Source organism: Nipponia nippon, unplaced genomic scaffold (genome assembly GCF_047370975.1).
Source record: "Nipponia nippon isolate SJK-2023a ecotype South Korea unplaced genomic scaffold, ASM4737097v1 scaffold_31, whole genome shotgun sequence".
Lineage (NCBI taxonomy): Eukaryota > Metazoa > Chordata > Aves > Pelecaniformes > Threskiornithidae > Nipponia > Nipponia nippon.
In genome coordinates, this window is record NW_028262349.1 from 5,771,394 (window position 1) to 5,794,666 (window position 23,273).

The 23,273-nt window shown below is 44.6% G+C and overlaps 1 protein-coding gene across 11 annotated transcripts in view; it reads left to right on the forward strand.

The window, feature by feature from the left end:
- The window catches only part of ELAVL1 (ELAV like RNA binding protein 1), a 57,520-nt gene that overhangs the window by 17,076 nt on the left and 17,171 nt on the right, over positions 1 to 23,273 (forward strand). For 6 of the 11 annotated variants that reach the window (XM_087769421.1, XM_087769425.1, XM_087769420.1 and 3 more), the window contains exons 3-6: positions 14,952 to 15,055; positions 15,896 to 16,049; positions 19,508 to 19,733; positions 22,381 to 22,836. In XM_087769421.1, the coding sequence (XP_087625547.1) occupies positions 14,952 to 15,055; positions 15,896 to 16,049; positions 19,508 to 19,733; positions 22,381 to 22,836 (940 nt within the window). The remainder of the gene's footprint in view (positions 1 to 14,951; positions 15,056 to 15,895; positions 16,050 to 19,507; positions 19,734 to 22,380; positions 22,837 to 23,273) is intronic. The other 5 variants (XM_087769427.1, XM_087769429.1, XM_087769431.1 and 2 more) reach the window with 2 other exon arrangements.

The following is a 23,273-nucleotide window of genomic DNA, read 5'->3' on the forward strand; positions in this document are numbered from 1 at the left end:
ATCCACACCTTAAACTTTCAAATAAGCACGAAATTGTCTGTGTGGGAGGTAAGGATATTTTAAATGGGAAGCAAGACACATCATTACCTGGAGTTTGAGAGTCTACTTCACACCGTTCCCTGTAGCATCGAATACCCCGGTAAAGTCTGGTTAACTTTAACTTGGAACTTGACGGTGCTGGGTAGTTTAAAGTCCAACACATGCTTGTGTGCTTCAGGTTTTTCTCAACCACCCTCTGAAGAATCAAAAGTAAAATTCCTGTTAGCGTTGCACAGAGTCCTTGAGTGCCTGCCTTTTCTTTAAAGTGATTGCAAGTGTTTCATTCTGCATGGCTACATTTGTCAGACCACTTAATTTTGTTGCTACCTAATTTTTTCATTCGCTTGCAACACTGTTAGGAGCAATTCCCAGTCTTCTCCATGCTCACTGGTAGTTTTGAATATCAGTAACTAAGAATTGGCTTCTCCAGGAACCTTCTAAAACTACCACTTTTTTTTCTTCCGTTTGCTTTTCTTTCTGCCCCTTCATGTTTGCACTAAGATTTCTGTACTGTAAAACTCCACTCTAAGCAGATCTGATGTTTGGCTGCCCCCGAAAAGAACAGTCTTTTGGCAGAGTTCCGCTTTCCTTGTGCCACCACTTGCATTTTTCTGACCCCGTGGCAGACTAGCAGGAAACTAGAGCTGCAGAAAAACCTGCTTAGCTCCCTGACCTTGGTTTCTGTGAGGTCAGATAAGTCATAATATTGGCATGTAAGAGGTAGTGGGGCTGAGTGGCCTGGACAGGAGGCAGGTGACCTCTCCTTTTGTTGGAATTAGACTTTTTAGATCAGTTTAGTTCTTTTTAATGAAATCACAGCTTTGGTGCCCCCATGACATTCTGTTAAATCCAAGCATTTTGTCTTTGGAGTTGCCTTTATTGACTGTATTTGCAGAGTTAAAATCAATGTGTGTTTGATAATGCTTATTTTTCAGAAAACAATGACTGATATGTGTATTTTTTCTCAATTAATTCTCTATTAGTGAAACATGTAGGGCAGAGAATGTCTTCTGCCTGGAATGCAGTTTTTAGTGACTTATTGAACTAGCTTTAGCTTTCTGGAGACTGATTACTTTGATTCAAGAATCAATTTGAAAGCCAAAGTTTTGTTTGAGCAAAGTATTTAATTATGATCAAAGTATATATGTTGTTGGAGTTTGTTTCAAATACAGCATGGTACTGAACAGTCTTATGATCCATGTATTAGATTGTGTTTGTAAAATCTAGAGAAACTCTTTGAAACCACTAGACTACTTATCCTTTATTTTGTTCGAGATGAATGCTATAGGAAGTTGAAAGTAGCAGCACACCATAGTGTCAGTTTACATTCCTTACTATGAATTTTCTGCTTTGTGTACACAGCTGGTAGAAGTATGACTATGCATTTGTTTTGTTGTTTGAGATGTGATAACTTCTTTTTCTGTTTTTTTTACAGTAACCCTAAAGAGAAGTTTGTGCACAGTAGATGAACATTAGACAGGGTGCAGTGCTGCTTCAGCTCTTTCTGATCATCCTGGAAAGACAGGGTGCTGGTCTCTTCATTCTCCAGTTTGTGCATTGCATTCCTAAGCGCTTCCAGGCATGGCTTTGCTTAGGTTGCGATGAGTGGATCAGTACTCGGGGGCAGTGGGAAAATATTGGATTGTTGCTCTGTTGCTCGCTGTACTTGTATTTATGGTATGTCTTGGACATCCAGGATTTTCATAAGACAAGTGTAGAACTCAGAGAGGATATTGTTCTTTCTGTCAGATCTTAAGACTAGCACTAGCCATACCTCGGGGCTTTGAGCCCTGGGGAAGCATTAGAAGCTTGCTTCCCAATATAGTATGGCACGGTGTCAAATCTGAGATGTAACTTTTCACTGTTGCATCTCCTGGCCTTTTGTGATCATTGCTGCAGCTTGCGAGCAGCCATTGACCCGATTCAGTTGATGAAATCTTCTCTTCCTGCGGCTCTGGTGCACGAGGCTGAGAGCAAGGAGAAGTTGCTGGGGTTTGGTCCGATCAGTCTGCACTGATTAGACTGTAGCCCTCTAGCACTGACTTCAGACACAGTGGTGCCCAACTTGTGCTCTGTACTGATTTCCTACCCAGCAATGTGTATAGCGTTAGATGTCCTCTTTCTTGGAGCCACTGCCTCCTACCGTAGATGATCCAACAGAAGAAGTACGTCCTGTACCATACTTTGCATGGGAGGTGCTTGACTTTGCTGGGGCACCCAGGTTCTGGGCTCTGGGTTTGCAGCCACCCTGCTGTGCTGGACTCCTCTCACAGGTGAACATTTTTAAAGCATTTCTCCTTCAGCATCTGTTAATGCAGAGAGCCAGGCCTTTGTGCCACTCTGGTCTTGCTGAATTTCCTGCAGCACAGATGCGGTGAGTCGTGTCAGGATGTCTGATGACGCACAATGCGGGTGCTTCTAATCAATAGCTGTGAATTTTCTGAGAGAACCTGGTCGACTTTAGTCTGCTGCTCGTGCAGGTGGACACAGACTTCTAGTTAGAATCATAGAATCGTTAAGGTTGGAAAAGACCCTTAAGATCATCGAGTCCAACCGCTAACCCAGCGCTGCCAAGGCCACCACCAAACCATGTCCCCAAGCACCACATCTCCCTGGCTTTTAAATCCCCCCAGGGATGGGGACTCAGCCCCTGCCCTGGGCAGCCTGGGCCAGGGCCTGACAGCCCTTTGGGGAAGAAGTTTTTCCCAATACCCAACCCAAAGCTGCCCTGGCGCAGCTTGAGGCCGTTCCCTCTCATCCCATCGCTTGTTCCTGGGGAGAAGAGACCGACCCCCCCCCCGGCTCCAGCCTCCTTTCAGGCCGTTGCAGAGAGCGATGAGGGCTCCCCTCAGCCTCCTCTTCTCCAGGCTGAGCCCCCCCAGCTCCCCCAGCCGCTCCTCCCCAGCCTTGGGCTCCAGCCCCTGCCCCAGCCTCGCTGCCCTGCTCTGGCCACGCTCCAGCCCCTCCGTGTCCTTCTTGGGGTGAGGGGCCCAGCGCTGAGCACAGGATTCGAGGGGCGGCCTCCCCAGTGCCCAGCACAGGGGGACGATCCCTGCCCTGCTCCTGCTGGCCACGCTGTTCCTGATACAAGCCAGGATGCCATTGGCCCTCTTGGCCACCTGAGCACACTGCTGGCTCATGTTCAGCCGGCTGTTGACCAACACCCCCAGGTCCTTTCCCGCCAGGCAGCTCCCAGCCGCTCCTCCTCACGCCTGCAGCGTTGCTTGGGGTTGTTGTGCCCCAAGTGCAGGACCCGGCCCTGAGCCTTGTTGAATCTCATACAGTCGGCCCCGGCCCAACGATCCAGCCTGTAGTTCTTCTGGACCAAATGCTAAAGCTAAGAGTTAGTCTGCCACGAGTGTAAGTTGTGTTTAGTTTCTCTGTCTTCCCCTTACCCTGCTGAAATGTTGGTACTTTCAAACCCGAGTGTCCTAAACCTCTGAAAAGGTTGGGTTAAACTTTTCCCATGTGCTTAGGGTCTCAGACCGCTGTGGGATCTGTTTATTGCTCACGATGCTGTAGCCCTGCTCTGAGTACCCGGTGACAAATTTGCTGTGTGCAGCTCTCGGTAAAAGCGTTCTGTCTGATGGCAGTTGGTTTTGTTAGGGAGGCATCCAGCTTCTTGAGGGTTCTTGTTTCCTCCCTCACACCTTCTGTACCGCTTGAGCAGGGAAAATGTATCCCTGTGATGCTCATGACAAAATATTCGTGGCTTTCTACTCTAGGAAATCTAGGATATGATCCTTCAGACTGTGCCGAAGGCTCTGTCAGTACCTGTCAGCTACCAAAACGTGTCTGTCTCTGTGCAGGCGCAGAAAGGAGACAGCGGGCTTCCTCTCAACTGTCTGCATTTGCTGATGTAAGTTGGAGCTCTGACAGAGCTTGCTAACGTTGAACTCCTCGATCAGCAGCTATCAGGGACAAAGGTATCGCTCCACCGTTGCTGAAAAGTGTGGAGCAGAATGGACCTTCTGGGGTGACTTGTTAAGGTTGTGTGCAGAAATCTGGGGTCCATCTCAAAAAATCCTGTTGTTACGGCTCATTTGCCGTAACAAGCAAGCGTGCATGGGGCGTGTTGCTTACAGGACCAAAAAGCAATCACTTCTAGGTAGCTGGAATTCCTCAGGCATGGGTATGCATCTTCACCCTTTTCCTGTCTCTTCCTTTTCATGATGTCTTTTTTGGAAGACTTTGACAGAAATGATGCAGCTGAAAAAGAAATGAATGGCTGTGTCCTTGTAAGCCTTGATAGCAGAAAGGGAAGGAAGATTTTATTGCTCCGCTTTCAGATGCTCAAGGCGGTAAATAGCTGACATGACAGGGGAACTCTCTGTTCGTTCCACTAGTGCAGCGGACTCCAGTCTAGAAACAGAATTCTTAAGTGTTCCTGTTTTGTGGAAAGTATTTAAGTATTCTCTTTGGCTGAAATTGTTTCCTTTTGCATGGAAAACAACCATGAAATTGCTTATGCCGTTTTGCTGTTAACTGTGTAATTGAAATGCATCATTACCCCTGGATTTTTTTTCTAGCTTTTTAATCACATTTGGCGGTATGCAATTTCTTGAAATGTGCATTCAAGAATGCCTAGCAACAATGGTTAACTTAGGGAAAAGCGCAAATGATTTGCAGCCAAACTGGCCAAATACTGAAAAAGTTAACACCCTCCTAGCTTTGCCAGCTTCACTTTATTTCCTTTATCATAAAGTTGGCCATATAAACTACCTCAGAGGTGGTAACTGAGTTACGGCAAGGGTGTGGGAATACACTCAATATAAAGGTTGCTTGGGTTCTTTCGGCGGGTTGAGAGCGCAGCTGGAGCAGCAGTTCCTGGGCTCGGCTTCTGAATGTTCTGGGAGCTTCTAGGACTGGCAGTGGCCTTCTGGGATCCCTTTGAAGAACTGGGGTGCGTGCTGCTGCCAGGAAAGGATAGCTTAGGAGACCCTGACTTCCAGTGAGGAGCTCTGAGCTCTTTCAGGTGTACTTGATCAAAGGGAGGCTGGAGCTTTTGTTCCAGTTGACCCCCCGTTAGGGAGGATCAAGCACCTTTTTAGCTATTGCTTAGGTCAGGCCCATATAAGAGTCTAGCCTAAGCTTAGCTCCCAGAGCGCTGCGAACAGGCGCAGCAGTGCAGATGGGGACCACAGACTGTGTTGCGATCAGCCTGTGTGCGCTCGGGAATGGTGGTGACATGCGGTCTCCAGCAGTCACTGTAGCGGTTGGCCCTGTAATGTCAGAGGCCTTGACCGAAAAAGAGGGTGCAGCTCTGCGGGTCCTGGGCTGCAGGGAGTGCCTGGGGCTTCCTGCTTAGGCTGGGCAGACGGGTTCTTATCGCTGCAGGAGGTGTGCAGTGCTGGAGGACCTGTGTCACCAAGTGAAGGACCTGTGGCTGGATTGAAAACCAGTCTCTGAGGTTGGTGATCAGCGGCACAACGTCCAGCTGAAGGCCAGTCACTAGTGAAGTGCCCAAAGGTTTGCTCTCAGGGCCACTCCTGTTTAAAATTTTCATTCATGACCTGGGTGATGGGACAGATTTGCACCCTCGGCATGTGTGCGGCTGACACCAAACTGGGAGGAGTGGCTGGCACGCCAGCTGGCTGTGCTGCCATGCAGAGGGACCTCGGCAGCGTTCCTGAAAGCTTGAAGGCAGGGCTGGCGGAACGGAGGATGACTTCCTACTGTTCTAGGGTTGTGGGTATCCTTTTACTCTGTCTGGAGGCATTGAGAGGGTTAAATACATTCATGCTCAGTATCCCTCCGTATGACACATAGGCACGTAAAGCCAAAAAGGCCAACGCGGTTGTACTAGCCGTTGCAGTACTCTGCTTTACCAAAGCTGATGTCTTCCCTTTGTTTGCCTTTCTTTTCCCTCATCAAGCCACAAAAATGAGCCATGCAGCAAAATCTTCAGTTGTGCTCTGATATTTCTCAACGTGTTTTTAGTGGGAGTTATTCTTCCACATCTTCTTAGAATACTTTCGTTCTCTTCCAGCGGAGAAGCAGCATGTTTCCGCAGAATAACAATTTAGTTCAGCTTAACCTATGATCGTGTTGACACTGAACGCTTGCTGAGCTTTTGCATTGTAATGTTTGCAGCTAAAAAAGTGTCATTATTTGGAAGCTGAAGTATCTTCCTAAGGAGATGGGGGGAGTGGATTTTTCAGCCCTCGGCATCTTGAATAGTCAGGTTTCTGTTCCAACCACAGATTAACAATATCTGTCCTAAAGTTTAAAGAAACGAGATCTTACAGTAAGTGAGCAAGGCATTTTCTTCCCAAGGACTTCCCCAAGAAATCAGCCCATGCACAATTTTGGGCCTGGTATTTTCTGTGTGCACTTTACAAATCCTTTTCACTTCACAGCAGCTAGGACACTGGCAGTTCATCTGGAAAAAGAGCCCTGGAGCAACTTAAATTAAATCTCAATAGAAAAATGTTCTGGAAATGAAAGAAAGGAAAAAATATAAAGAGAACATATAAGAAATGATAAGTATGTGGAAGGGCTTCATTGAATGGAATGAACTACTAAAAATAGTAAACCTTTTGTTTTCAGGATTTTAAGCTGTCACTCTTACCGCGTATGGTTGAATTTTTTAAAATATTGTGGAGATGGTGAGCTCCCTGGAAGCTGTCTCTTTGAGCCAGGGTAAAGAACAGACTTACGTCAAGTTGGCTTTGCAGCTTTTGACTTTTTTCTGAAGAAGCGTCTGTTTGAATTGCTTGCAGTCATCTTTGTTTCAAAGCAAATGTCATTTATCTTGCAAATGGAGGAGAGGGCGCTCTATTTGTAATTCATAATGTTTTCCTGAGTTGTTTGAAGGTCAGGCTTTCCAAACCTGTTAAATGCGATTTTGCCCTTAAACTTCCATAAATGAGACTATTCATCGTTTGGCCGCGGAACAGAAAGTGGCTTGTGTCCTGGTTGATAAAGTGAAATGAAGCAGTGGGGACGCGTTCTGTATTTGAAAATCATTATCAGTAAAACTAGATATTATTTTCTTTGTTTCCTTTCTAGTTCCTTTCTGTTGCAATCAGAAGTCTTTTCAGTAAGACACGCTGGTTTTAAGTCTCAAGCAGAAGCAGGAATTGGCTCAGATAGCAATCTGTGTCTCGGTCAGAAACCGTAACGAAGCTGAATTCGGCTACTGTGGAAGAAAGGTACCGAGCTGTTGCACTGACAGCAACCTTAGAGGCGTTTCAATATTGTGGAACAAATGTTGTGGAAATGCTTAAATATAAACCTAGGATTTTGGTTTTGTGCTCTGAAGGATACGCTTAAAGCGTAAGCGGAGCGCGGTACAGCGATTCCCGGTGTAGGGCTGATCTGACGAATCCAGCCTTACAACAGTGCAGTGCTTCCCAGGTTCTGACTAGCTTAGGCACGAGACCAGACTATCCAGCTAGGCTGAGCTTTGCCTGACCCAAACATGATTATGTGGGATTTCTGCCGTGCTCTCTTGCTGTTTGCACGACGAATGATAGTTTTGGACAGCATTTATGACTAAACTGGAGATGAAGCAGAACTGTGAAAAGTAATTCAGAATGATTAATTGTAGCTTCAAAAAGTTATTCGGGGGAAAAAAAAAAACGCAAACAAACCTTGATTCCGTTTTCCAAAATCTGTATAAAAGATTGTAGAATATTTTTTGGGGCAAAGTAAAAGTGATTTTTAAGATTAAACTGTACTTAGTTCTATCTCAAGCAGCATGTTTTCTTGTTTTCTGGGACTTACTGTGCTCACCATGGTCTAAGTGGGAAAGAAGGGTGTGCTTCAGAGGAGCAAAGCAGCTTGGCAGTATCGCTGATGAAGCCGGGGTGAGGACGTTGCTGAAGAGTGGAGGCCTGGCTGCCTGGGGACTGGATCAGGAGAAAAGTTTTTGTTCAGGCTGTGGGTTTTAGCTTCAGATTCAAGCATTTTCGGAGTAGCTGAGATGCATCGTCTGTATCTTTAGTGAAGGACTGAGTGTAGGGGGTGTTCCCTGTGTTTTCAAAAATATACTGTGAGCTATGTAGTAATAAATAGAATCGCTTCTGTGTTGTGATGATAGGGTTTGATCACCATAGACTTGTAATGGAAAACCATGCCCTTCTACTGTTCGTTTTGAAGATCGATGGTTAAATACTTGAGATGTTTGTTCACATCCAAAAATATGTTTTGACAAAAATCCTTCAAGAAGCTGCTTTCTGTTCTTTTTTTTGTAAGGACATCTTGTAGTATGAAAACAGAAACTGGCAAGGGGGTAACAAATAGCAACTGCTTGTCTCCAAAGTCGAGGCAAGCAGTGCACGTAGAACATGTCGGGTTCTGAAGCTGGCATTTAGAATATTAAAGTGAAAAACTGGTTAACTGTTATGATGTGGAGCAGATTTAATATTGGGCTGAAGGACATAAGGAGGAGCTGGAAACCAGCATCACCTCCTGAGACCAGTGGACAAAAAAAATGGTGGGAGAAGACTAGTGGAAACCTACAGAAATGAGTTTTCATTCAATTAAAAATAGCCTCTGAGAGTGGGTGCTTCCAAAAATGTGTGACAGAATAACTAGTCCACTGAAAACTGGCAGAGTCTGTGTTGCTAGCCAGGTACCAGTTTTGGTAATTCCAGGCTTTGGTTTAAGGACTACACTAGAGATAAACTCAAAATTCAGAAATGGTTCCATGAATGGGAGAAAATATTGCGAGGGAGAAGTGTGATTCTTTACCTTCTCTAAATCTTTCATGAATATTTAGTTCCGTTACATCCCTACTTAGATGAAGTACGCATATAGGCTGTCTTAATACAAAAAGACCTTGTTCTGTGGAACTGGAAGAACCTCGGATTAATGTAGTGTGGAGTTCCTCATTCTGTCGTTTGGGATGGTAGGATGGTGGGGTTTTAAGGGACGCTAGTCCAGCCTCCTGCTCGGAGCAGTCTCAGCTGTGAGGTCAGACCAGGTTACTCAGGACTTTATCCCATCTGGTCTTGTAAACCTCCACATGCTCCAGTCCCCTGAGCACCTTGGTGGCCCTTTGTTGAGCTCGCTCCGGTTTATCAATGTCTTTCCTGTATTGGGGGACATTAAAAATTGGATGCAGGATTCTAGGGGTGGTCTAGGGAGTGTTGAGTAAAGAGGGGTGGTCTCTTCCTTCTGCCTCCTGGCTGTACTTCTGTTAGCACCACGCAGGATACCTTCTCCATACTGCACTGCTGGCTCACGCTCGCCTTGCTCTATACCGTGATTCCCAGGTCCTTTTCCATAGAGTTTCCAGACAGTAAGTGCCCAGTCGGTGATGTTGCCAGGGCTTCTTCCTTCCCATGATCAGGACTTTGCATTTGTCCTTGCTGTATTTCATAAGGTGCCTGTCGGCCCGTTCCTCCAGCGTGTTTAGGTCCCTCTGGGTGGCAGCCCTGCCCTCCAGGGTATTGACAGGTTCCTTCCAACCTGGTGTTATCTCCAATCTTGGTGAGAGCGCGTTCCCATCACCTCCTCCAGGTCACGGATAAAAAGTTAAGCAGCAGGTGCCAGGATAGATCCCTGCAAAACTCTACTTGTTGTAGGCGTCCGTGTAGAGCACGGTGGTTTTTTGGTCTCTCTTTGATGATGGATGTGCCATTTGCCTTCCCACAGTTGTTGGGGAATGCTTCCAATTTTCATGACTAGTCAAAGATGACAGAGAGCAGTTTTGGCCAGGACATGAGCCTGATGCCTCAGCACCCCTAGAGCCCATCTCATCCCATGGACTTGTATGGGTCAAGTTCTCTCAACCAGTCAGTCCCTGACTTGATCCTCATCCTCTGGTCCTGCGCCTTGAACTCTTTCGCTAAGTGCGGAGGCCTGTTGGACTTTGTCGGTGAAGAGTGAGGCAAAGAAGGCATCACGTCCCGCTCTCACAAAATCACACACCCTATTGAGCAGCTGTCCCACGTTTTCCTTTTTCAGCCTTGTCCTGCTGAGACAGCAGTAGAAGCTCCTCTTGTTACCCTTGATATTATTTTTTTGTTTGTTTGCGTTCCTTTCAAGTCGCAACTGCAGTTGAGCTCTGGCTTTCCTGAGACTCAGTGGACGGTGTTTCCAAATTCCTCCTTTTGTAGGCTGTCGCTTCTTCCGTCTCCTGTATGCTGCCTGTTTGCGTTGGAGCTCTGCCATGAGCTCCCTGCTCAGCCAGGCTGCTCTGCTGACACATCTGCTTGTTTTCCTGGGTGTTAGGATGTTAGGAAACAAAAGATGTTGTATACGTAGCGTTGGCTCCTCTCGGGGGGTTAGAATATGGAAATTATTACCAATTACGATTGATCGCTTGTTCTGCCAGTCCTACCTTGCTGCACTTCTGCATTGGCATAACCCTTTTGTTTGGAAGTTCGATGCAGGGGTGCTTGCATTTTGCTCGGGGTCGATGTGATTAGGTATCCCCAGCTATACAGCAGCGTAACTGTACTAAAGAAAGCCCCCACAAGGCACATCTGAGCACTTTTAATCTGTTCTCATCCTCTGAAACTACAGAGTCACCGCTTTGAATTCTGCTTTTTCAGCACATTGATGCCTGGTATTTGGACGTGGTATTTCTTGATGCATTCATACATATTTAAGCGCTCTGGTTATCACTCACAGCACATTTTATAAAGCCAAACAAACAAAAAAACCAAACAACTCTCTTCCCAAGATGCTCTTTCCGTCCTCCCCTGAGTGACGTTTGCCGAGATCTGTTCCATCCTTCTGTGTTATTTACTTGGGCTTTCTTACTTTCATCTCAACACGCTGTTTCCCAGTGCAGAAAACAAATTTGAAACAAAAATGCCTTTATACTGAGGTGCTCTGACCTAACCGGAGCCAGGTTTAAATTTAGGTTTTATGAGAAGGCTAGGATGGGGAGAACCTGTGTTAGCCGCTTTCGGGGCGGCAGCTCATCTGTAGTGAAGTGGAAAATAAGTGCGGGCTCTGGTCTCGTACTGGGGTCCCCAGTGAAAGTAGGGTGGAGGGGAACGAGGCACGAGCTGGTGCCTGAAGCAGCGCGTCTCGGGGAGCTGGGAAAGGAAGCGAGGACATGGACAGAAACCCAAGTGATGCACAGAAAGAAAACGAGTGCCCTCTTTCATGAAAGGGCTTTTTATCATGGAAACAAAACTAGATTCTTTCTGCTGAAGGAGTATAGTACTTTGCTTAAAACTAGGGTTTATGGTCACTTTGTTAATTATTCATCCAGATAAGGACCTACTTGTTTCTTTTTTTCATCTTTGTTTCTTGAGTAGATTTGCATTTATGTATATGCAAACTTTTTAAAAGTTGTGGTGTTTTTAAAGTTTCTTTTAATTGCTATCCACTAAAATAGTTTGAAAGCTGTTACAGTACTGCCTTCTTTTGCACGACAGGTTTCTAGCAGGCTCTTAACATCATGATAAAGCAAATAACTTGTCTCCTTGCCTGGGACAAACGCTCGCCATAAATCATAATGCTGTGTAAATGCCGATTCCTTATATATTTTCTGGCATGCCGTAAAGGGAAGGTAGTTTGTACTGATTTAGGAGGAGGGAATACGGAGTAAAATGGTGAAGCGGGGAGCATTCCTGAAGCGTGATCTGTCAGGGGAGCGGTGGAACACGCCTCTTGCGGGGACGGGACTGTCGTGTGTTGGCTATCCCAGCCTGTTTGGAGATGAAAACTGGTAACTGAACAGCAGGAGATGGCCGAGACTGATGGTATTTGGTATTTAGAGCAAGATAAGTTAATATATCTTGCCAATTTTGTGTGGGTTGGCTTTTTTTTTTAGCGCTTAAGGTCTGTAAAGTCATGTTACACTGATGTAATTTAAAGGTGGTAAGTATAGTCTAAAAGGGAAGGTCTGTATTCTGTTTTTTTTGTAGAGAAAAATAGGTAATTGATGCTTTCCTATCTAGTGGCAGGTAAAAGTTAACAGGACTGTAATTTCTAGGTTTTAGTACTTATTGTCAAATGCCTACAGCAAATATGAGAAAACCTGGTAACTGTTGTAATCCTGCCACTTTTCAGACCCTGCTTTTTTTAATCTGTGTTTGTTTCCATCAACCCCATTACGTCCCTGCTCTCTTTTCCCAGGGCTTTCAAACTCGTTGATAAGGAATAGTCATTGAGCAACCTGTGTAAGATTAGAAGCGGAGAAGGTGCAGAATTTTGTTCAGACAAAAACCGTAAAGAAGGCCAAGGGGATATGGTTGCTGCTTGTGTGTGCTTGGGGAACAGGCGCTTGGGAGGGTAAGCGCCTGTAAGCTCAAGGGCAGTATTTGCAGAAGCACAAGTGGATACGAAGTATGAAGGCCTGCCTTTGGAAAAGGAGAGGATTGGAGGGGGATTGTGGAACGTGCTTTCAGTCAGAGTGTCTGGAACAAAAAATGAACTGCTTTTAATGTGAAGCTTGCTTACGATTTAGGGAAAGGGAATATGTAGTTTGTGTACGGGGACTGGACCCAGTTCACGTGGTCCCTTTTGGTCCTATGCGTCCATGAGTGCTGTTACTTACATACAGGATAAAACCAAAACTAAGTAGCTTAATCTTCCTTGTCACTGACGTCAAACAGTGCATGAACATATAACCTGTCCGATGCTTTGCAGGAACGCTGCTGGGTAAGTAACGGTTGCCTGCCTCCTGCCTTCTCTGGGAACTTGTTGCAAGAAAACAGGGAAGGGTACTCGCTCGCCCTGGTCATAGGCTGAGCCCCTGATCTCCGTGACTCAGAATACTAAAGATAGCTTAATAAATTTATACGGTGTGAAATCCTGCTGCTCTTCCCCTGCCAGGAGAATTTAGTCACCCCCTCCCCAGTGCAGCGTCCACCTGCAGAGCGACAGCCCTGACTGCCAGGGCTCAGTGGTTCAGACTTGGGGGGTTAGTCTGGCTGAAGCCTGTTTCCCTGGTCTCTAAGGGCCTATTTCCATAAACTTTATTAGGACCTGGTTCTATTCTGTAGTTTGCTGGAATATGTTTATATGGCTTTTGGGCCAGACTGAAAATATCTATGAAGCAGCTGGTGCTCTGAGCCTTCAGAGCCGGAGCCGGCATGCTGCTCCTGTGCGTGAGGGGTGTCGGAGTATTCCCGCCCTCCTAGGAGGGAGAAAGTCACTGCTTACTGTCTGCGTCGTATTTGTTCCCTCTTAAACTTGGTCAGATTCTGGTGAAATAAGCCAGGGTCCCGGTGCTAAACGTTTTTCTAATTGTTAAATTATTTGTTTTCTTAATCAGGGGAGAAGAATCTCAGTAGGTAGGTGATTGTGGACTGACCAGATTTGATCTAAATGATTGACCATCTCTGACTAATAAAACAGAAAATGAATATTATAAAGACATCAACAAAACCCATGCTGTAGGTACATGCAAGATATGTCTGCAAAATCCTGATCGATGTTATCTGTAGATCTTTAAAGGATAAAGGTGCAGAAGCTGGTGTCTAAGATCTTGCTTTTATTGCATTTATTTGTTTACTGCGCAGAGTTAAATCCTGCTTGGCTCTGAGTGATTTGCCATTACAGAAGCGTCCGGTGTCATGAGAGTTTGGTCTGTGCTAGCGGAGATGTTTTAACGCTTGGTCTGTACGAGTTTCTGTACGAGGGTTGAACACAAAGGGGATCTGGCTTCTTGAAGAGCTTTAGCAGACAGTGAAAATGAACTGGGCCTGTTTATACAAGGAGTCTATTAGGAAGCGGGCAATGACATTATTTGGGTTTAGATGAGTTACTGGTCTGTTAGGGTTCACAGCGAAGCAGACGAATGCCGAGGATGTGCCAGGCAGCTGTACTGTTGCGGTGGCTCTGCAGTCAGTCTGTCGGGCATGCCGTTAGTCCGAACGCTGTCAGTGTTATTTGGAGCTTCCTTCCGTCCCTGGGGGCTTTTAGGCCTGTAGGTCTCAAGGCCTTCAGTAGACTGGTGACTCTTTTTTTCCATAGATGGAGGTAATCTGCAGTGTCTGTTACAGCCCTTTTCTTCAGTTTCTCTGCCATTTTGTGCTAGACTTTTTTTTCTGGCAAGGGGGTGGCATATTTGGTGTTCTGAAATGTCTGGAAAGCCTAAGAAAACTTCCTTGCCGGCTAAGACCGTTGCAGAGCCATGCTGTGTGATTAAAAAAGGGCTGTATTTCAGAAGAGAATCCTCTCCTATAAGGATTAGCTGTGTCTTCGAGTGTTCTCAAAATTGCAAGCCAAAAGGATCTTAGTATGTGGTGTTATAATTGGTAGTAGCTTTTGTGGAGGTTGGAGATAGAAGCAGAACAAATAAATATCCAAATAAATATCCTTTGCCCTAAATGTTTTAAAGATTTGTGTTATTATTCTTCTCAAATTCTTTTCGTAAGAGTTAAGAGTAAACTTACATTAAGTAATAGTACATGAATTGCCTGCATTACAGAGAATTTTTCCCTCTTCGGTTTCATCCTGTTTGGGAGACTTACTGCTCATTCGCTATATGAATGTGTGAAGGATTGAAAACCTTCTTTTTCCCTCTTGTCTCCAGGAGCGAAGGTTGGAATAGCTACACAGAAATGAGTAGCCCAATGATTTCTTACCCAGCAGTTCCTCCGTTGGCACTTTCTCACTTTCTGCTCTTTATCTACAAGAGTTTGTACTTATGAACTTTGTTAAATTCTTGCCTTTGTTCCACACCCATTAAGTTTACAAGACTGTTCAGAGTTGGTGTTTTAGCCTTGAATTTCTTAGTATCGATGGATCATCTGTGGCTGGCTGATACTCGCTGTCCTTGAAGACAGAGGGATGTCCAGAGTGGCGAATGAAGGAGCTCTGAGTTACTTCATACGATGTATGCCAGCCTTCAGAAACTTCTTTGGCTTTTTTACATATTTGCTGTGTGGGTTATGTTTATGTTGAGTTTGCTTTTTCTCACTTGCATTTCCTTTAATTTTGGTGGCGGTAACTTTCGTTTGTTAGGATTAATGTAAAAAAAATGTTCTTCCATGTAGGACACAGCTTAGGCTATGGCTTTGTGAACTACGTTACTGCAAAAGATGCTGAAAGAGCAATAAACACACTGAATGGCCTCAGACTTCAGTCAAAAACTATCAAGGTAGGATGTCTAGATTTTTTTCTGTCTGCTATGAAAATGGCATTCTAATAAAACTTCATTCTGGTGGTAAGGCTCGTGTGCTCTCCAGCTGCAGGAGAGGTGGAATCTGGGAGAAGAGTAGTAAAGTGAGCTGTTAAGCCTCTCGGGTTTTGTAACAGCTTTGTATTCAAAGATTCCCTTTGTTTCATTCCCACCATTTTTACAGCAGTAGGTGGGATCATTCCAAATTGTTGCCAGGCTTTTGAACTCCTGTATATCTCAGATACTTGGTGATCTCTATTTTAAATCTTGCTAATACACATGCATTCCTTTTCCAAAATAACAGCATAGTACTGTACGTGTAGGAAATCACACCTGCTTAGGTGATATTTGTAACTTTAGTAGCAGAAATTAAGATAGGAAACTGCACTTCAGCTGGCAAAGTCTTTTTATGAGGCTTTGAAAAATACACTGACAGCACAAGTTCTTGGTGTGATCTGTGGTTACTGACAGGACCAGTATCCGAGTCAGAACTTCAGACAGGGATTCTTCAACGTAGCAGATGTGTTTGTTTGAAAGCACTGGTACTAGTCTACTGCTGTCTGTTTATAGCAATGCCACTCTATTCCTTAGCTGTTGGATAAGCCCAAAAGGAATGGAGTTATATGGGGACATGACTTTTCTCTTTTTGTTCTGGTGATTTTCCCCTACCTTCTCCCTGTTCCGCTTTTTTGAACTCCAGTAAAAATTGCCCGCATTGTTTAGCGGGGAATAAATAAAAGTGACTCAAGGCAAAAGAAATGACTCTTTCCTATTTGCACCCTGAACATACCTTTTTGTTTTTCTTCCTTCTTTATAAAGGTTTCCTATGCTCGTCCAAGTTCTGAAGTTATCAAGGATGCTAATTTATATATTAGTGGACTACCGAGGTCAATGACACAAAAGGATGTAGAAGATATGTTTTCACGTTTTGGACGCATCATCAACTCGCGTGTGCTTGTGGATCAAACTACAGGTGAGTTCTGTTGCACCAGCTTCATAAAACTGTAGCGTATAGCAGGGTTTACGTTTTTCAGAGACTGGTAGTTCCTAAACTAGACTAGACTTTCACAAACTAACCACGACATCTGGCGTCAACCACTGAAATAATTTGAAGGGGATATCCTTTTCCAATGATTTTTTTAAAACACAGAATGACTTACGCTGCCTCCTTTGGTAGCTTACAGTCTAAACCTCGTATCGTATTTTATGCTCTTACTGTCAGTTTTACCAGGCTGAGCTGCTGATTTCCCAAATCGATTCTCTTGCTGTAACACTTGATATTCCTGTCATGTTTGTAATCTGGAGTGCTAATGTTACCTTTACGTTACACAAATGCAGCTGTTATCCACAGGTAAATTCCAGGCCGTAGTTTACATATGAAAAAGCAAAACAGTATTGTGTTTTGTCTTTCATACCAACTTGGAACTCAGTCACACAATTCCCTCATGTTTTAAAACATTTGAGGTGTCTTACAGTCCTCTGTGGTTACTGCTAACCAAAAGAATGACCATAATATACTTAGTACTACCCTCTTGAATTTTCTAAAAGTATTTTGTTTATTAAAAAAAATTAAAAGGGAGAAGTTGCTTAGTTAAGCACTCAGCTCAGGAGAGACCAAAGTTAAGGATTTCCTTTATAATGTGAATTCTGACTCAGGGTTACAATGTTTTTTCAGAGTTTTAATTTCTTACCTCGTTATGTCAGACTGTATAACTGCAGAGTGCGGCTTACCCTGTAACCTTAGGTGTTCTGTGTTTTTTCCAGTAGCCCATATGTCATGTATGAATTTGGAGATAACTTCTACAAATACACTTTTTCATTGGTTGTGCATGTGCTATATTAGAACAGAAGATAATCTAATTCTAACAATTCCACGTTTAACATTTATACACGGTAGCGTGTACATTTATACACAGTAGTTAAGCAGCAACTTTCATGCTTTTTGAGGAATCTGCTGTAATTTAGAGTAGGCCATCAGCAGCTTTTGGTGGGATTAATCTGACTAAATGCTAAAGTCTGCCACGTTAAGTGTCTCCATCAGAGCTAGCTCCTTCCGTAGGCATCTGCTCTCAAGTGTTTCGATTTGGTCAGGCTGCACTTTAAAGGCGATAGTGCATAAAAGAAACCGGAGGTGAGTAGGTGAGATCTGGATACCGACCTTGTAGACACTCCAGTGTTGAGCAAGGAACATCCTATCCTTCCTTTCTTAGAGAGAAGGATTCATTTTGTCCTACTTGGATATCTGTATGGTTCTCTCTCTAGAGCTAGTTATCTAGGTGACAACCATAGGTAGAAGTAAGAAAAAGACTTCTGGAGCCCAGAAAACTTATTAATACAAGCGTCCAAAATAGTTGTCCTTCTCTGGCTGCCAGTGGAGTCTAGATAGCTAGCACCTGTCTTTGACAGAGCTATAAAATGAGATGACAGAAGTCATACAATTAAAATCTCTCCAGGAGTAATCTAGTTTCCGTTGAGTGTGCTGAGGCATGATGCTGTCTAATTCAGCGTCAGCTCAGAATATACCGCTTGCTTTCAAATAACCATAATAATGTATTGTTTGAAGAATGTATTCTGTTCACATTATAAAGTTTACTGCATGCATAGCCTAGGTTTCTTTTCACTTCAAGAATGTGGCCGTGCCTGGCTTTAAAACCTGTGTTTCATAGCTTGATCTAGGCCCAGTTAGAGCAAATTTTAATTCGTGCTTTTAGATGTACCTGCTCAGCAGGGGTTGTTCTCTACTTTTTGAGAATTAATCCGTTTAAAAATACGCTTTCTACAATATTTATATTTTTAAATGACCACGATGATAGATCAAGTGAAAAGCATAAGATGAACAGCATGGAAGTGGAGAAGAATTAACAGTATGTTGGGATCTGGGATGGTCCTTGCTGCTGTTCTGTGCCTCGCCGGCGTGGGGCAGATGCTTCCTCCCAGCCCAGAGAGGCTCACCTCAGCGCTACTGCCGCACCTAGTGCTGTCAGCTCTAATTTGATGAGCCGATCTGGTCCAGCCTCCTGTTTGGGAAGTAACCAGTAAGAAATCAAAAAACGGAATAACTTCCTCCCCGGTTGGCTCCCTGCCAGATGGCTCCAGCGGCACAGTTGGTGCCAGCCATCTCCCACCGTTGTTCTGCAGTTCTTTTCTTCAAGAAGTGCAGTGGCTTAGGAAACAGGCTTTCTCTCTGTGACTTTGCATACTTAACAACGTGTAGTAAACAAGATGAGTTGTTATTTATGGAAGTTCTCCCCGTGCCCCGAATGAAAAGACGCCTTTCCTAGAGACCGCTCTGGGGGTAGTTGTAGGGGTTGGATTCCCTTTCGCTTGCCGCATGCCTAGGGTTTTGTCATGCTGCATTTCCTTCCGTGAAATACAGCACATAATGCTCAATTGTTACAAACACCTTAGTGATTTCTGATAAGCTTAAACAACTTCTGAAACCGTCTTTGAAGCTTGCCCTGTGTGGGTGTAGAGACAACGTGAAAGTATTTGATACGGCCCTTTCTGAAACAGAGTTGGTAAAGTCCTAGAATTAGTCTAGCCATTATATCTGCTTTGGAATGAAATTTAAATAAAATGTACCCTTTTAGCTTCACTGTGATAAACCATATTTCCAGACTATGGTTAAGTCACGGATAAGAAGTGGGGAGGGGGTGAGGGGAAGAGATTTCATAAGGCGTAACTTTTACCTCGGTCTGACGGGGATCAGCATCCAGTGGCTGGGTCTGGAACTAGGGAAAAAAGATGCAAATGTTTAACAGCAGTGTGATTGCTTCAGTACGGTTACCAAGAGGTAATTCTTAATTGGTTTCTAATGAATTAAAAATAAGGCACGTGACAGCTAGAAGTAATGGCCGTGATGTAGCTGAAATTGTGATCTCCTCGTTACAGAAGGTTAAACTGCTTTATTCGAGTTAGACCCTCATGCCCTCATCTGTGAACCCGAGGCTGTTTTCAGCATGGAAAGCTGAAAGCATTTGGAAAAATCAGTGTCAATTTTCTGTTTGCAGATGCTGTTTAGTGATAAAGTAATCAAAGCTAAGGGGTTTTGTTTTGTTTTTAACTGACTGGAATTAATATTTTTTGTGTGTGTGTGGAATTCATTTAAAATGTTGGGAGGTTTTTTTTTTTGTTAATTTAAATGTCAGTTGGTGATGGATTTCATTAAATTCTACCACATTGGATTTTTTTAAGTGTTTTAGTCACTGTGGTTGTTTATAGCTGAAAAATGAATGTGTTAATTTGTCTTTTGTTTCTTAATTTTGTACTTTATCCTCTAGCTGTTGAAGAAACATTAGTAAATGTAGAGAACTTGAAAGCCGTGACCATAGAAATACTTAACTTTTTCGTTTTTTGCTTTCAAAGTTATTTTGAGTTTATCCTGAACTTCAATTTTTTTTATTTTTTTTTTTTTATTGGTTTGGTTAAAAGGTTTGTCCAGAGGGGTCGCATTTATCCGGTTTGACAAAAGGTCAGAAGCAGAAGAGGCAATTACAAATTTCAATGGTCACAAACCCCCAGGTTCCTCCGAACCCATTACAGTGAAGTTTGCAGCCAATCCTAACCAGAACAAAAATGTGGCACTGTTATCGCAGCTGTGTCATTCACCAGCTAGACGGTTTGGAGGGCCAGTGCATCACCAGGCGCAAAGATTCAGGTAGGTTAGGAAGAATAATGCATTTAAGGCTGTACTGCTATTCCCGTGTCCGTCTGGGAAACTGTACTCTTGCAGCTGTGCAGTAATATCTTCATTGCAGCATGTGTGAATGAATACCTAGTGCACTATATGTCCTGCAGTGTTATGTAAATAAATTGTTGAATTAAAATATGATTAAAGTAAAATCTTACTTGTAAAATTTATATGGAAGTTAATTATGTAAAGGTACATACACTACGGTGTCTTTTTCTACAAGTGAGTGTATAGTGAGATGATAAAGTAGCGGATTCCAGATGGGTATTGGTAGATGCCTGTCTCAACAGATCCCCATTCTGTAGTCCATATCTCTGAATGCAGATATAATTTGGCAACTGAATTAAAGCTCTGAACCATTGGTTCCAGCAGGGAGGTGTCATAGTAAAACAGGAAAACCTTATCTCTGATTGAGAGAGTCAGTGGGATTTCTTCCTACATCTTGAGCTGTGCCCTGTCCTGTCTTTCCCTGAGTCCTCATAAGTTCAGTAAGATTACGGAATAATTGCAACGTATTGTCTGCTTCCAGAGCTGTGGAAGATATTATGGATTTTGCCTTTGAGAATTGCCTTAGTTGCTTTGAATATGAATTGCTTGAATTTGAATTGTCTTAGCTGCTTAAAGGAGGGTGTTGATAGTTGGACTGTGCTCTGGAAAATGCATTATATTTACTGTCTTGCAGATAAGTAATTGGCTTTGTTATGAGATGTGTTCATGAGAGTTTCTGAGAGTAGTGTTTCCCTGCTGAGAATTTACTTTTTTTTTTTTCTTTTTTCTCCTCTGAGATATCCAATTAGCTCAGCAAAATTGGACTAAAAACTCAAATAGCTTTTTGCAGTAGTACTGTTCCAGTATTGCTGTGACCTTTCCAAAATGCTTTAGTTTAGCATTTTAAGAACAGCTAGGTGTAATGTGTCTCCAATGAGAATTAGTACTTTATAGTTGTCTGTTGTTTTACACCAAGGGTGGTTGAACAGGTTGCCCAGAGAGACAGTGGAGTGTTCATCCTTGGAGATGCTCAAAACTGGGCTGGAACAGGCCTGAGCAACCTGCTCTAGGTGCCCCTGCTTTGAGCAGGGAGGTTTACTAGAGGATTTCCAGAGATCCCTGCCAATCTCGTCGTTCTCCAAGTCTCTTCAACTGTAGCCCAGGCAAGTTTAATGCAGGCAGCTCCTCACACAAGATTTAATTTCCCTGAAGCACTTCTCCAGTTCTCCTCACCCAAACCTTCTAAACCACACCAAGGAATGAAGTTCTACATTGTTGGCAGTTAGGTGAACCAGTAAAAAACTTACACATCTGTCTTTTGTGTCAGCCAGGGCTCCCATGTGTCCTGGTCCTAGTAAAATCTTGAGGCTTATGTCTCATGTTTTCATTCTTAATGTAACTGGATATTTTCATCATCATTCTTCCCCTTAAAATTTATAGCAGAATTAAGATGCATCAGAATAAGTAGTACAAATAATACTCATATCCATAATTAAGATACCAAATAACTTTAATTCTGTCCTCTAATGATCACTCAGTAATAGTAAAAGTGATTAATGTATTCATGTTAATAACAGCAGGTGAAACTAAATTTTAATGACTAGTTAGAATCAGAGCCATAGAATCATTTAGGTTGGAAAAGGCATTTAAGATCATCGAGTCCAACTGCTAACCCAGCACTGCCGAGGCCACCACCAAACCATGTCCCCAAGCACCACATCTCCCCGGCTTCTAAATCCCCCCAGGGGTGGGGACTCAGCCCCTGCCCTGGGCAGCCTGGGCCAGGGCCTGACAGCCCTTTGGGGAAGAAGTTTTTCCCAATACCCAACCCAAAGCTGCCCTGGCGCAGCTTGAGGCCGTTCCCTCTCGTCCCATCGCTTGTTCCTGGGGAGAAGAGACCGACCCCCCCCCCCCGGCTCCAGCCTCCTTTCAGGCCGTTGCAGAGAGCGATGAGGGCTCCCCTCAGCCTCCTCTTCTCCAGGCTGAGCCCCCCCAGCTCCCCCAGCTGCTCCTCCCCAGCCTTGGGCTCCAGCCCCTGCCCCAGCCTCGCTGCCCTGCTCTGGCCATGCTCCAGCCCCTCCGTGTCCTTCTTGGGGTGAGGGGCCCAGCGCTGAGCACAGGATTCGACGTGCCATCCAGCCCCATAGACCTGTGTGTGTCCAGGTGGTGCAGCAGGTCGCTGACCATTTCCCCTTGGATTATGGGGGCTTCATTCTGCTCCCCGTCCCTGTCTTCCAGCTCTGGGGGCTGGGTACCCCAAGAACAACGGGTCTGACTGTTAAAGACTGAGACAAAGAAGGCATTAAGTACCTCAGCCTTGTCCTCAGCCTTTGTCACTCTGTTTCCCTCTGCATCCAATAAAGGATGTAAAGGATGGAGACTCTCCTTAGCACTCCTTTTATTGCTAATGTATTTATAGGAATGCTTTTTGTTGTCTTTTACAGCAGCAGCCAGATTAAGTTCCAGCTGGGCTTTGGCCCTTCTAATCTTCTCCCTGCGTAACCTCACAACACCCTTGTAGTCCTCCTGAGTTGCCTGCCCCTTCTTCCAAAGGTCATAAATGCTCTTTTTTTTTTCTTTTTTTCTTTTTTTCTTTTTTTCTTTTTTTTTCTTTTCTCTCCCTGAGTTCCAGCCAAAGCTCTCTGGTCAGCCAGGGCAGTCTTCTCCCCCACCGGCTCGTCGTTCGGCACATGGGGACAGCCTGCTCCTGCGCCTGTAAGGTTTCCTTCTTGAAGACTGTCCAGCCTTCCTGGGCTCCTTTGCCCTTCAGGGCTGCCTCCCAAGGGACTCTGTCAGCCAGGCTCCTGAACAGGCCAAAGTCTGCTCTCTGGAAGTCCAAGGTGGCCGTTCTGCTGGTCCCCCTCCTTACCTCTCTGAGAACTGAAAACTATCATTTCATGATCACTGTGCCCAAGATGGCCTCCAACCATCGCATCACCCACCAGGCCTTCTCTGTTCACAAACAAGAGGTCCAGCGGGCGCCGTCCCTAGCTGGCTCCCTCACCAGCTGTGTCTTCCACACACTCCAGGAACCTGCTGGACTGTCTCCTCTCTGCTGTGTTGTATTTCCAGCAGACATCTGGTAAGTTGACGTCCCCCATGAGAACAAGGGCTACTGATCGTCAGACTTCTTCCAGCTTCTTATAGAATATTTCATCTGTCTCTTTGTCCTGGTTGGGTGGTCTGTAGCAGACTCCCACCATGATATCTGCCTTGTTGGCCTTCCCCCCGATTCTCACCCATGAACACTCAACCCTATCGTCACCATCGTTAAGCTCTAGAGAGTCAGAATGCTCCCTAACATAAAGGGCTACCCCACCGCTGCTGCTTCCTTGCCTGTCCCTTCTGAAGAGTTTACAGCCGTCCATCCCAGCGCTCCAGTTGTGCGAGTCATCCCACCCTGTTTCCATGATGGCAACTATGTCATAGTTTTCGGGCTGCACAGTGGCTTCCAGCTCCTCCTGTTTGTCGCCCATGCTATGTGCATTGGCGTAGCTGTGCTTCAGTTGGGCTGTTGTT